The sequence below is a fragment of the Cyprinodon variegatus genome, unplaced genomic scaffold, assembly GCF_000732505.1.
Source record: "Cyprinodon variegatus isolate N-32 unplaced genomic scaffold, C_variegatus-1.0 Scaffold8, whole genome shotgun sequence".
NCBI lineage: Eukaryota > Metazoa > Chordata > Actinopteri > Cyprinodontiformes > Cyprinodontidae > Cyprinodon > Cyprinodon variegatus.
Window position 1 is genome coordinate 642,288 of NW_015150461.1, and position 15,475 is coordinate 657,762.

At 38.5% G+C, this 15,475-nt stretch overlaps 1 protein-coding gene across 6 annotated transcripts in view; it reads left to right on the plus strand.

Annotated features, from left to right (window-relative positions):
- The window catches only part of unc5a (unc-5 netrin receptor A), a 246,368-nt gene that overhangs the window by 169,915 nt on the left and 60,978 nt on the right, over window positions 1-15,475 (plus strand). For 4 of the 6 annotated variants that reach the window (XM_015377456.1, XM_015377447.1, XM_015377463.1 and 1 more), the window contains exons 4-6: window positions 5,487-5,590; window positions 6,660-6,840; window positions 15,205-15,372. In XM_015377456.1, coding sequence (XP_015232942.1) covers window positions 5,487-5,590; window positions 6,660-6,840; window positions 15,205-15,372 — 453 coding nt within the window. The remainder of the gene's footprint in view (window positions 1-5,486; window positions 5,591-6,659; window positions 6,841-15,204; window positions 15,373-15,475) is intronic. The other 2 variants (XM_015377479.1, XM_015377488.1) reach the window with 1 other exon arrangement.

The following is a 15,475-nucleotide window of genomic DNA, read 5'->3' on the forward strand; positions in this document are numbered from 1 at the left end:
GGAAAGCTGATATAAAAAAAGAAAAATCAAAATATCAATAACGGCAACTAGTTAAAGGCAAAGTAATGTACGTTTTATGATCTAACGTCTTGGTAAATTTAGTAAAGTTCAATTATCAAACATAGAATGTCAGATATAAATTAATTAGTGATCTGAAAACATTGCATACTAATCTACACCAAATAATATATTGATGCTGATGTGATCATAATGTTTAATATAAAGCAAATTAGATGTTTTAGAATTTCATATTAGGGCTGGTTTATCAGTCGATTGTATTGATTAATAAATTTTTTTGTTTATGAAGATTTAATTTTTGCAGAATTTGGACTTTTTTTTCCCACCTATCCATTAGTCTGGCTGCCAGAGCTCAGAGTGACATCATTTCATCCCATTTGCTCATGGATGTGCACCCATAACTGATAAACGAGCTCACTGTGTGATACCACTAGCTGTAAATATTTAGTGTTTTATATTTGCGATACTTGTTGTGAAACATGATTATTTTACAAGCCTGCTTCACAGCTTGAATTTCATTGCCCTTTTAATTAAGGTCACCTCCCAGAGGGAATGATTGAAATCAAAGGTAGGTTTTGAAAACAATATAGCATTTGTCATTTATATTATGAAACTAAGGTGAGAAAAAAAAAAATAATAATATATATATATATATATATATATATATATATATATATTAATTGGATTTCTATACACATTACCAGGCTTCAACTTGCATAAAATGTCGATAACAGTAAAAAAAAAAAAAAAATTTTTTTCCAGCAATTTAGCATAAATTATATATGATATGTGATCAAATTTAATGGTAGTTAAGTTAAACAAAAAAAAAGTGGAAGACTATCTTCCATTATGTCCATGTAATAAAATAACAGTAGGCTATACCATGCAAATTAATTTTATATGACAGTGAAGAAGCAAAGAATCAAAAATAAACACTCTGCTAATAAATGATAAAGTTTTTGGCTATTTATCAATAAAGTTGTATTGGGATAGGTCTAAAACCAGATATTCAAACTCATTTTTATATCAGGTCACTTCAGCATCATCAAGTCTCTAAAAGGGCCAGATGCAGCTAAAGAAATTCAACTTTTGATTTCATTCATTTAAAAAAAAAAAACATGCTGCTCTGATGTTATAAACGTACCCCCATTTATTTTACAGGTTGCTTCTTTCAGGGTTTTTTTTTTTTTTGAATAAAAAAAAATAGCAATTTCAGCCACTCTGTGCTGTTAAAAATAAATTTATCACAATTTCATGACTTGATAGGCCTTTATTCTTGCACTTTAGTGCTGGAAAAAGTGCCATGATGGACCATAGTCAGCCTGTAGTTTTACACATGTGGTGTAATAGAAAGCGGTGAGGTAACTTGGTTGTTAAAATGTATTTATATGGTATCTTTTACAGACTTAATTTGCATCAAAAATTGTTGCAGAAAACACATACATGTATATATAAACATTAACACAATAGAAAGTCTGAGGCAGACCATAAAATTAGAAAATAGCGTATGTAAAAATGGGCCAACTACTTGGAACAACCAAATCCTATGTTGTTTAAAATTTGTACGCCGTACGGCTAGAAAAATCTGACCCAATGACCTTAACTGAGGGGATGTTCTGTGAAGCTGGATCAGATCTGAAATGTAAGAGGGGGCTTATCTCTGCAAAGCTCTTAAAGTTCAAATCAGAATTTTAAAGTGAATTTTAAAGTAACCTGGGAGCCAGTGAAGGGAAGCTCTACTGCTCTTGTATTCATGTGGGTTAACAACCGAGCAGCCGAGTTTTGAATAATCTGAAGAAGTTCCTTCTTGTTTGAAGATAGAAATAAGATGTTACAGTAGCTCAAAGGAGATTAAATAAAACCATGAATTGATATTGCCAACTTGAGATTTTTAACCAGAAACTTCCCAGTTTTGAAATATTCCTAGAAGGAAATAACATTTTCTGCTCAATTGCTTTATTGCTCTACAGACATTTCAGATTAAAAACTGACACCCAGGTCTATAAGGCTGGACTGAAAAGAGTAAATTATGAAGTCAGTATTCTGCCAAAAGTCCACAAGCATGATGAATATTCAGTTGTAGTTTTATTTGAAACACATGCTCCTAAACTAGTCTCCATGCACATTATAAATGTTTTATGCAGGCAGGATAAGGCCCTCAGTGTGTGAAAATCATGAGGTCATACTACTTTAGTGTGCCTTCTTTCTTTCTTCTCTCCCACTCAGCTGTGGACCTGGTTCTGTTATCATGTCAACTTTTGTCCCTTTGAGGGAGGAACCAACCTGAGAAAATAAACCGTCTGTTATTGGCTACTTTTAAGGAAATTCTTCCTCTAAGGTTTGCTTCTTAGTTGGCGAGTAATATCAGCAAAGCATCTTTAGCCTAACCAGTGTTCCCCTAACAAAGTTATAAAGTCTTTAATTGAAGTCATCATTAAATACCTTTGTTTAATACAGTCATTAATGCGTTCTCACAGCAGTAGCAATATGCTCTGAAATAATTAATATTAAATTAGGAACTTTTTATGAGCTAAGCTAACTTTTGGTTCACTGTTTGGGGCAGGAATGAACTCTTGTTTATGGCTAAACAATAGGGTTGCCAACCATCCCTTGAAAAACGGAATTGCTCCTTATTTAAAAATAAAAGTACCTGTCCTGTATTTAGTGGAAAAGGAACGCACTTTTTCGCGAATTACTGTGAGAGTTAAAAAAAATAGTCAGTAAAAAGCTATTGGAAAATAAAGGGCTCGTTAGATACAAATCTTACGGTAAACTTGTTCCCGAGACCCTGTTCTGCGTTGTGACCAATGAGCTGACGATCCAAAATACCCTCTAATTTAAATGCTGACGCTGCTTTTGGGAGTGGTGCACCTTCGACAAATATGTTTACAAGTTTGCACAAGTTTGCTGTTGCACCAAAAATATGCACTATTTATTTATTGTTTTATCAAAATTTTTTACAGTTCGAAGTTAAGCAGGACAGGCTTATGTTTAAGATACTTATTTTATTCAGCAAAGTTTATTTTGTATTAAAGTGAATTGCTTGATAATGATTTGTTTTTCATAATCTCATGTCTTTCACAGATATGCATCTAATTCGATGCAGATTTGAGTAAAATAGTTAAAATATAATAATTTCACACACAAAGAGGGGGTATAAAAAAAAATTACCACGCCAGAAGGGGTAAAGGCAATCGGTCAGCTGGCACGCACGTAAGCGGTCCCCTTTTTATTTTCAGGGAGTTGGGAACCCTACTAAACACAGACATTTGCATTTCTTATCAGTTTGCATTTTTTCTTTAATTCCAGCATTGTTTTTATGAAATTCTCAGTGGATGACAGAGATGGTCAGATACAAAGTCAGACTCAAAGAGAACAGCTAGCCCGAAGATGCAAGCTGCAACTAGGAGGAAAACAGTGGATGCAGAATTTCCTGAAAAGTAGCCAAACACAAGCAGTTTATCAGGTTGGTTCCACCTTTAAAGTGAGAATTTACAAGCACATAAAAAGCAAGAAGAGCGCAGAGAAGCATGCAGCCATGCTTTTGATATTCTGTATTGGGTGCCGTCTGATACTGAATCTTTAAGCGTGAAACTTTCAAAATACTAGATTACATGCATTTGTTTTAAATAAAAATCCTCGCATCAGTAATTCTTTGCATTTTTGACAGAATTCTGAGTTTATATTAAACAAACAGAAACTGTGTATTTGGTTAAATCTTATTTTCAGGGGGAATCATCAAGGGTTCATTCTTATTTGAGTTAAGCTAGAATTAGTTCACATTTATTTAGTGTTAAATATATGACAAATGAAAGGACTTTGATTTATGAAACTCTCTTTAATTAAATGAACAGTAGAGCTGTATGCGTCTCAACTGTTAAATAAACAGAATACAATAGGCCCTAAAACAGGGCCCTGGGGTGCACCACAAGACAACTTGATAGTTTCTGACATATCATTGATAGAAAAACTATAATATCAGTTTGAAACGTATGATGAAAACCATTTGAAAGCAGATAATACAATCCTTATAATCCAATAGGATTCCAGGAGTAGGGGTATGGTTGTGAGGTACCGTAAATAATTTTCCTTTGATTCGGTTTATTGAATGAACAATTCAAAACAATGCGATAGAGCTTAGAAAGGCAGAAAGGCGGGGGGGAGTGGAACACTAAATTTAAGTATTCATGAGCATATTTCTCACAAGCTACAGTATATCAGCAATGATCCCTATGAAAGTAACTTGAATAAAAACAGAATTGAAATTTATTGCTGTGCAGCAATCATAAATCTGCCTGGGGAACGCAGACGCATCCCTCACCGCCACCTCAAAAGCTTTATTAGAAGGAGCCATTTTACATTTGAGCATTTTACAGCATTCTGCCTATTAATTCCCACATAAATATGTATTATTCCAGACACAAGGAAATGCAGCGCAGGCTCCAAACCACAAGGCTTTTTTGAAAACACACATTCATTATCTACCCTTTTCGGAGAGATGTAAGATAGGACATACACGCCTGAATAGCTATGGATCAGGAGACATTTCTAATATTTATCCCCACCCACTTACACTCACACACTTTAGAGCTTTCGAGAACTGTTACATCTCAAATGTCCTCCAGTCCCATTTTATCTGCTTTAATTAAATTAAATGTCATGAAACTCTCCGCTTGTCTCAACGTTTCCCCCAGTGCGATTGGTCAGGACAGGCTCAACATCTCCTTTAAAGGAATCCACCCTCAGCCCCCCTGCAACACGATAACACATTGCTCTGCTCTGAGTAAAAACATGGGGTGAACACATCAAATTTGCACCAAGCCGCCAGCTATCGGCCGCCTGCTTGTCTCATCCGCTCCAAATAGGCCTGCGTTTATTCCCTGTCTTTTGCAAGAAGAAAAGCCAGGCCACTTCTACCTGTGTAATTCACAGCTGGGGTTTACAGACAAATATATTGCAGGGCTTGATGCAACCGCAAGATTGCTCAATGAGACATAAAGTGAAGCCCCCACGCAGCCAGGCGGGCTTTGCAGGAGCTCTTGTCCAGGCGCCTCGGGGCATTGTTTTTCGTGCGGCTGCTCCAAGCCGTCACACAGATGGAGGCCGGAGGCTGCCGGAGGGAGGAAGGCTGGGTGGGAGGAAGGGGTAATGCAATTGCTTTTCTCAGCACAGGTCCCTCTGGCAGCAGACAAACATCTCTGAACCAGCCAGGCAGCCTGTAATAAGCAACAAGGCTGGTGCCACTGATTCCACTGTGGCTTAGAGGCCAACTGGAGTGCGACACGAGGCCACGGTTGAACATTTCAAGGGTTGGAATTGCAAAAAAAACAACAAAAAAAAAACATCACCAAACCCAGTTTGTGTGTTATTTCTAACGGATTCTTTCATATGTTGTGAAGTTTAACAAACATCCTAATTGGTTATGTTTCCTGGATTTTTTTTCCCCTCCCTGTCTTTCTTTGTGTAAGACCTGAGAAAGAACTTTGAGGAGGAGCCACAGGGTAAAGAGGTTGCATTGGACCAGGAGGTGTTACTGCGCTGCCATCCCCCCGAGGGAGTGCCACAAGCTGAGGTGAGACACAGATACACATGATATTTATAGGCTCACATCTAGCATCATTTTACTCTTTCCTCTCCAAGAGGGGCAGTGGGGGCGGGGGAAAAAAGTGACTCTGCTGCATCTCTATGCTTTCCACAGAGAAAAACCATCCATATATGGATAAATTACACCTCTAATTATTCCCTGTTATTGATTTATGATCTCTTTTACATCTCTGAGAAGCGATATATCACATTTTCTCGTCACATCACTCAGCTCAGGCTCCGAGGCTTCACTCCCCATTTGGCATCTCTAAAGGCCCCGTCCATAATGAATGGCTCTATTTGTCTCACTCTCTCCTTATCGCGTTCTGTCTCTCTCCTCTCTTGTTCTGCTTGCATCGCTTTCTCTCTCCTCTCATATTCTGCCGGTGTGTGTTTAGAGGGCCAGAGTGGTGCCAGCTGTTTCACCTCATGTGCCGCATCCTCCCCGGTCCCAGATAGGCACTAACTGCTCTAATAACAACACAACAGGAGCTTAGGCTGCTAGCTCAGACAGCCCAGAGACGAGAGACGGCAGACAAGCCAATCACAGCTCGACAGAGCAGGGACCGTTTGGAGAGAAATGGGAAGGAAGGTGCCAACCGCGGTTCAACAGAAAAGAACATCAGAGCAGAAGTCACCGCAGGAGAAAAACAGAGATAGTGCTCGCAAAAGGAAGAAAGCCCAATTATACGCCGTATCGCAACTGGCAGTAATACCAGCAACAATGCTGCCACACCATCGCTTCTCTGGAGACGGCAAGGGGTCAAGTGAGAGCAGCAAAACAAGCGAGCCGGTCCGTGAATACACCAGGACAGGAATAACTTCAATTTTGGCTTCTGCAAAGAGAAGCGGAGGCACTACAGAGCATGATTGGCTTTGCTCACAGACCACCAGCAGCTGCAAAATAAAAGCAGCTCTCTTCACAGTGAAAAAGTAATATATTTTCAAATCAACGGAAAGTTGGTTCAGAGCACCAAACCACTTTAAAACCTTAAATTCCCCTTGTTTTGCATGTATCAACGTGTGGCGGGTTTTAACTGAGGAAATGTGTTTTCCAGGTGGAGTGGCAGAGGAACGAGGACGTGCTCGACCCAGTGAGCGACCCCAATTTTTTCATCACTCCTGACCACAATCTTATCATCAAGAAAGCCCGCCTCGTGGACACTGGCAACTACACGTGCCTGGCCAAAAACATCGTCGCTCGACGCAAAAGCAACTCCGCCACAGTCCTCGTCTATGGTAGGGGATGATAACTTCTTCTAGCAGATGTTAAGACAGCAGTCTGGGACAGATTTGCTTTAATTTATGCAAACCAAAAAACAAAACAAAAACAGGAATTATTTGTTTACTTTCTTCTTGTATTCCATTGTATTACATTTCCACATTAACCTCTTTGTCCTCCCATGGATGAAACATACCTAGTTGCAGGTTTTCTGTCAATCATGAAGTTACAGTGCTCACAAAATATTCTTATCCCTTGAACTTTTTGTCATGTTGTTGTGTTATGACCTCAAACTTCTTTGTATTTTTTCAATCTCTTATTTGATAGAGCAACACAAAGTAGCGCAATTGCTGAAAGACTTATATTCAACCACCTTAATATACACTGCAAAGAAAGTCTAGAAATAAGTAAAAAAAATAATCTTAAATTAAGTGTATTTACCTTTAATTTGAGTAGGAAAATAAAATGATTTGCCAATGATATGAGCATTTTAACTCTCAAAATAAAAAAATTGATAGTATGCACTTGAAATAAGAAAAAGTGATTGCTTTTTTCCTTTTTCTAAAGTAAACTTTCTCCATTGGCAAAGTGTCTCACTTACCTCCTCAATTCAAGACAAACTCCATCTGTTTTAAGAAAAAATGACTTTAGATTTACATTTTTGCAGTGTATGTTATAATTTATAAACCACCAGGTGCATCTGCAAGTGATTTAAAATCTGTTCCTACCAGCTTTCCAGGTATGGAAATCTGAATTCCCCTAAATTATTAACTGAAGGTTAATCAGACAACTCAGAATTTAGCCCCATTTGCATATTTTTAATTCTCTTTCTACATATTTTCTTAAGATCTAATTCTACACTTTGACTATCCACTCTAACGCTAATAATCATGTTTAGATTGTAACTCTGTTTGTTTAGCTTCTCTGTCCTTGAGGAACAAAAATCTTGCTAAAAGTTTAAAGTCTATTGCAACTATTTCACTCTCAAATTTCTGCAAGAGTTGTATCAGTCCAGGAGGTTTATATACAAGTTTGAGTTCATATTTCTGCAGTTCGTCCAGAGTTATTCCCTGCAGAAGTTGGAAGTAAATCTAAGAGAGTACATATTTCTTGAAAGAAACTTTTAGTTTTTTTACCTTGGTTTAAGCAGCTAAGTGAGACTATTTGCCAATGGAATAAGATGATTAATGTTTAAAATAAGAAAAAAAACTCCATGTTCTTATTTCAAGAACATAATATCAAATTATTTTATTTTAAAGGCAAAAATACTCATTCCACTGGAAAAATATCTGATTTACCTTTACAAGTTAAGGACAAGGAATGACTATTTTAAGTTTTTTAGCTTATTTTAGATCAGTTTTTGCTGCGTGACTCCTCGTCATGATCTCTTCCAAGTTAATGTGGCCTGTCAGTTTAGGTAGGAGGCCATACCTCAGTAAATTTAAGGCTCAATTATCTATCAAGTCATGGATAGAACAGAGAGGTTTGGATTTCTCTCTGTAACTTGACAAACAGTGGCAAAGTTCAAAGGGTATGGATACTTTTGTGAGCCACTCTGTGTCCATATTTTGTTTTGCATTAAATACAAACCAGAGTACTATAAAAGAGTGACCTATGGTTGCAGCTTGGCCTGTCACCTCTATATTTTTTAAAGAGCAATAAATTACTCTACTACATCCGGACGTTAATTAGACCAAATTAAATGCTTCTGGCAGCCAGTCCTGCAAAAGCTGGCAATGTTGGACGTCAGGGCTGCCATCTTCCCTCCTTCTCTGTCCTAAATCCACTAAAAGAAAAGAAACTGAATTAACAGCAAATACAAATAATGACTCTGCCTGATAAGCCCAGTGACCTTTATTAAAATGCAGAGAAACCCCATATTTGTTATCACAGAGGGTTCCAAGCTAAGCACACAATAGAAGCATCCATACATTACAGGCCATATTTATTCTCTGCTGGGTACAAATGGGACAATGATACCTCATGGGAGTTACTCACAAAACTGCTTTATGAATGAAAAAGGAATATTTAGAAACACATAGGTTGTTCTTGTTCTGATTTCCCAAAAACACATAAAGCGGTGGGGGCTGGAGAGCTGAGAGAACTCAGCTAAAAACTGACAGCTACTCAAAATTCCCTCTTTTTTGTTTAGTGTTTAAGACTGTTTGAAAAAAGAAAAACACCTAACAGGTTCATGGAAAAGCTGTGTGTGGAAAAGTGTGAAAGTTCATGGCCAGTGAAATGTTATGCCTAATCTAAAAGACCAAAATGCAGTTGGTTATGATAACATCAGGCTATAAGCTTCCTTACTGATAGCGTCTCTTTTGAGCCTAAATAGAACCTCAGCACCGGGTGATATGAGCTGACATTAAAAGATGTGGCGCCATCTACAGGCAGTACCACTGAACTACTAGCAAGCCAGATTAATGCAGCTACTAAATAAAGTCCCAGCCATGCTGTGATGACTCCAAGAAAACCGACAAATCGAAGGATAAGCGTTGCTAACACCAGTAGCCCCATTAGCCATTATTGATCCCTCTTGGAATCAAACATCTTCTGCCTTTTTACACTTGGTCTTGGACTTTTTTAATCTTAACTACACTGGGAGTTCTACACTTCTTCGCCTCCATTGCTTCAACTTGTTGACCATTTGTACGTATGTGCAGTAAGGTAATCCTGCTAATAGGATGTCGTCATGGTAAATATACACAGGAAGGCTATATTTACCTATATTTACTAACAAACTGAGCAAAAACAAAGCTTAAAAGACAAAAAATGGTAATTGGCCTGTACTTATATAGCGCTTGTTCAAGTCAGGAGACTTGACCAAAGCGGTTTACACTACATTGAGTCATTCACCCATTCACACACACTCACACTGATGGTGGCAAGCTACATTGTAGCCACAGCTGTCCTGCGGCTCATTGACAGAAGCAGGGCTGCCGTACACTGGCACCACCAGGCCCTCTGACCACCATCAGTAGACAATGCAGGTGAAGTGTCTTGCCCAAGGACACAACGACACTGAAAGTCGGAGCCGGGGCTTGAACCGTCAATCCTTCAATTTCAGGGCTAACTCCTACACCCAACGCCACTGTCGCCCCCCAAAAAAATAACAGATATGCCACTCACGATCCTATAATTACTCATAGTGTTGTATAAAGTTGAAAAATGTCAAGTATGTCGCCATTAAAGTAATCAGTTTTTGTTTTTGTTTGTTTTTTTACTTTGTTAGTTGTTTTCCTTCGATTCTGGAGAAATTAACGATTTTAAATGGGCCAATAAGACTAAATGGCCATTAAAACACCTAAGTCTATTTATTTTTGAGCCGCTGTGTCCAGTTTTGGCTCATACTGATGGCTTCCTCTTTGACTAGGAAACTTGCAGACTTGTTATGGTTTATGGCTAAAAATGTGCTACATTGGTTTCATTTGTTCAAAAATTGCTCCAAAAGTTCACTGGTCTAGTGAACAGAGCTGCAACTTTATGGAGCTTACGCTTTCTCTTGGCAACTTTTTCCTACAAATCATATTTAATGATTGTTCTAACTGTGCTTAGCTAAACCTTAATAACTAATAATTAGTGTCTGCAGTCTTAAACTGATGATTGCAATGTCTGACCCTGGAGTGAGTTTGCTAAAATGTCTTTGCAGCAGTGGCAAAATGTCGAACCTGTTTTAACTCATGAAATATGCCTTTCTATGCAGATGGATGGACTTCAAATCATTTAAAATGAATTTATAGATTCGCAGATTGATATGCATCAACAGTTGTCTCTCTAAGGGCTTTGCTGACGTGTAGTTTCTGCTCTACCTATTAAAAGTAATGGAATCACAGACGGTGTATGGCTTTTCAACCCACAGCTTTTCCATTTTGGCAGTATTCTTTATTATCAAATGATGAGCCTGGTTTGCACATTTAAACAGTTAAATCTGGACAGCTTGCTACCTTGTAAAGATTATGTTTATTATGTCATATTAAATAGTATCCCAAAAAATGAAATAGGATCTAATGTCTTTTTACAACAACTATTTTTTCTTAATATTATTTATATATAAATATATTTGGATGCATATCTATTATGATTTGTCCTGCTCTAAAACAACATTTATTTAATGTTGAATGTTAATTCACACCATTTTTTTAATTTTTAAGTGATTTAAATTTAGTTCAAAAGACGCTTGAGTAAACCTTATGTTTGAAGAATTAAAAGACAGCACAGGTGGAGCACGAGACACACTTTGCCAACGAGTTCTCTGGAGTTACAATTCTGAAGGACAAATAAACACATCCTCACCTCCCTGAAGGTGTTGCTTTGGCAGATTTCTATGTGAAAAAAAGTCCACATTCTGCAGATATACTGTGGATGTGTGCGTATGTGTGTGTTTGAAGCAAATATGTCAACACAAAAACAGGTGACAGCAATTTGAGGTGAGCTGTGTTTTTATCGTTCACACATATGGGCTGCCATGGGCAGGTGGAAACACAACACCAGAGAAATGGATTTCTGCAGAGAAATACAGCAGAACTTGCTGCACTTTAGACCTTTTAATGATACAGAATTCTGCATAATAACTAATATAATAATATAATTTCTTCACCTTTGGTTGGAACAACAATAATTAAACAAATAGTAGGATGTGTTCCATTTTTTTAAGATCATAATATTCAATAAAGTTGCAGTTTAATTTAAGGAGGATGTGATTCCTGTCATTGTAGCTTTATGGTAAAATCTCAGTAGATCTTAGTTGCTTTATGTTGGTAAAACAAGCCTCTGTGGATAAATTAAATTTTGAAATGTTATTTTTGTTTGAAGTAATGCCCCCCAAAACATAAAAAGAATTAACAAGAAAATAGAGTTGTCTCTAAATTTATATGTATGTTGAGATGAACTCACCCCCATATTTTGTCCTTCACCTCTTAAAATATTCATATGATGTAAATCTACCACCTGACCAGCAGAGTGTTAATCCATTGTTCTTTAAATATGATATCCAACCAATTAGCAGTCGTTAACAATTGCTGTGATTGAATTTCAAATTCGATGTCAATCCCCAGGAAAATATTCAATAGTCTCCAAGGTAGGAGATAAAGAATGAAAATAATTAAAAGCATAAAAAACATTTTCATTAACATGAGAAACCTGACCATATTTGAAGGTTGTTTGGGGAGTTTTTTTTTTATTTGTAAATCAGATTTCAATAATTCACAGTAGCAAAGATATACAAGCAATAGTATTCCAAACAGTATCAAAACCATGTTAGTATCAGTATTGTATCCAGATACAGCGTTAAATATTGCTACTTTTCAGACTATCGATTTTTTCCCCACAACCCTACTGTGATCACAATGTCCTGTGGAGGTTAGAGCCCCATTCACACTATCCTTTTGAAACCATGTCGGGATTGGTCCGAGTATGGTAACCGAGATGACTGTTGAATGTAAATGGCACGAACAACTGAACCAGACCGTGCCAGACACAACCGAACCATGCTAACATGGTACTAGTTCATCAGTAGGGCTCGGCGCGGTTCAGTTCTGGCTCGTTTCTCAGATAACAAAGAGCGCATGAGCAGATGGCGTCATCTCCTCACAATGGGCCATCATAATCCTGAAATTTCACCGTAGTTAACCAAGCTCCGCACGGTTAACTACGGTGGCCCTGAAGTGCAAACTGCAACTACAAATCTAAAAGCGCAACTACATTAAGGAAATTGCAACTACATAAAGCAAAGCGCAACTACATTAAGAAAAACAAAACTACATAAAGGCCGTTTGACCCTTGAACCGGAAGTCATTCTGCCTGCTGCGGCTTTTGAAAACATGGATACTAACTGAAATTTCGTGATTAGTCTTGAGTATATCCAGTATCACCTCGTACGTATGTCCTGATTCAAAATATTTCTGGATAACGGCAGCTATGTTTGGGGCGCCGACAGTATCCATGTTTTCAAAAGCCGCAGCAGGCAGAATGACTTCCGGTTCAAGGGTCAAACGGCGGCGTCGTCCAATCAGCGATGTCTCATTTTTCCCCACTGGTGCCTACCTTTTCCGGTAGGTTAATGTAATTGTGTTTTCCCTAATGTAGTTCAACTTTGCTTTATGTAGTTTTGTTTTTCTTAATGTCGTTGCGCTTTTAGATTTGTAGTTGCAGTTTGCACTTCAGGGCCACCGTAGTTAAGTGATCCAATCAGCATGGATCGGTTTAAGAGGCTACTGTAAATGGGGCTTAAGTCTCATTCAGTTCTTTCACATTATTTCCAACTTAAAACTTTTTTGGGCAGATGTATCAGTGACATCAAGGGTTTCCTCTTTTAGTGGATGAAAAAAACTCTAAAAGTTATAGAAATACTTTTTAAAGAAAGTAAAAGTGGTTCTGAAGTGAAGAATTAATTTACAATCTGAATGCTTTCAAAAGAAAAGTGTTGATTGTGTGCACATGGTTAAACCACAGGCATAAAAAAACATAACAGGGGCGCAAAATATATCTTGTGTTGATTGTAACTGATCAGATTGTTGTTAAAGGGAATATAGTGCTGTATTTACTGGGGAGGCGAGAACGTTAAACCTCCCATTGTTCTTTATAGTGGCCTAAAGCGGTTGTTTTCATTCAGTGGTCCAATGAATTACGTACGAATGATGCAGGAGGCCATTTTAGAAACGTCCCTCTCGTTTTAATGCGTACTTGATAAAATGACTCATATTAGCCAAGGATAAATGAGAGGAAATTGTTTCTTTTTCCTTGGTTCTGGCGTTCCTCTAGCTTTACCTTGAAGTAGACCGGTTTCCTTGCAGCATCTCTGTCCACCTTTTTATTTAATCTACCTAGCGGTAGCAACTGATAATAACTTCTACTTTTCTAAGGCAGCTCAACAGGAGGGATGCATTTTAACAAGACCCGGCTGGTGTGACTGCACTCTGTGCTAAGAGGTAATCAGAGGCCGAGTTGCCTGGCAATTTACCTCGCTGTGGCGAGCAATCAATTGCATAGAGAGGGCAAGGAAATGATTCAGCCGCGACAAGCGCAGAGAGTTAAGGGGAAATTACGAAGGGAGTATGTACAGAGAGGCAATGACAGTGCCGCTCAGGTCAATAAATCAGGAATCTGTGTAGCTGATCGGCTGAAGGAAACACAGGAGATGATAGGGGATAGAAGAAAAAAAAAGCTGAATGATTTGATGTAATCACCTGTCATGATTGAAAGGTGCTCTACAGCATCAGTTGCATCATAATTGACACTTAAAGTTTAAAACAACAGCAGGGGGTCAATAAAGAGCTGCAGTAATAAAGTTTGGGTGTTTAAAGTTCATGAAAAGCTTTGTTGAAATAAAGCTGCAACTTTTTAAACAAAATGTAATTATTTAAAGTATTCACTCCCCTTTACATAAAATTCACAAATTTACATGTGGTTTCATTTGAGTTTTATTTGACTGATCAACACCAACCTGCGGCGGCGGTCATGTCCTCCGACTTGTCAAGCGATGTAGTTGAAACCTCGCAGCAGCTGACTTGTGAAAGGTTAAAACCGCGTTGCTGCTCAAGTGTGTGATGCAGCAATTACAGACAATCTGGACGCCCAGCTGGCTGGAAGATTTAAGGCAAAATTCAGAGTCTATCACGGCGTGGTGCGTATCTGACTCGCATCATTTCTCCCAAGAAATGCGTGTTGGACAAGTTCAGCTGACATGCATGAAGCTTCCTATTCTATAGCTATAGTCACTGCATTATATAACACCAGCAAGGTGTAAGAGGACGCTGATGTTTTTTATGTTTCAGTAGCTTTCTGACTCTTATTCCACTTCAATCTGTGAAAAAGGATTGACATTTGTTAATGTGACATAACTAAATTCTAAATAATTCTAATGACTATAAAAATAGTTTTCAGGGGGAATTTTGGTTTAAAGAAATACTTCATTAATATGTTACGCTTTGCAAACAGAAAATGGTTTTTATTCTTCTTTGACCATGAGCGTTAAAAAGCTTATGGAAAGCATAGGGAAGGATAAATTTGATGAAATGTTCAGGTACTGTGTTGTCTTCAGACATGCAGTGAAATGTGGCAGGTCGTCTGGTTATTTTCTGCTTCCTGTTGAGTCATTTTGTTTTCACTGCATTTGGCTGTAATTCGAGCACACATGCAGGCAGCAGTCCCCCCCCCCCTCTCGTGCTCCTCCATGTGTTCACCTTTCTGCGCGGAACCCAGCCGTGCGAAGGCAGTCACGATTTTTCAAGTGTAGCGCACCTGATTTCATTTCTGCATGTCGGGTAAACCTGGCTGCTCTGTCCCTTCATCCATCCCTCCCTTCCCTTCATCCAACCTTCCCATCTTCCTTACCCAATACCCCCCCCTCCCCTCCCTTCCTCTCGCAACCGTGCTGACAGTCAACGGCGGCTGGTCCACGTGGACCACCTGGTCGTCCTGCAGCGCTGTGTGTGGGCGTGGCTGGCAGAAGAGGAGCCGGAGCTGCACCAATCCGACCCCACTGAACGGAGGCACATCCTGTGAGGGGCAGAACGTCCAGAAAAGTGCCTGCGTGGCCACCTGTCCAGGTAACTCCCTGGCAGCCTTGTTTGTCCTGTGGCGTTGGCTCCTCATGGCTTCCTTTTATTATTTTTTTTGCATTTAGATGTCATCAAACCTCTTAGTTTTTTT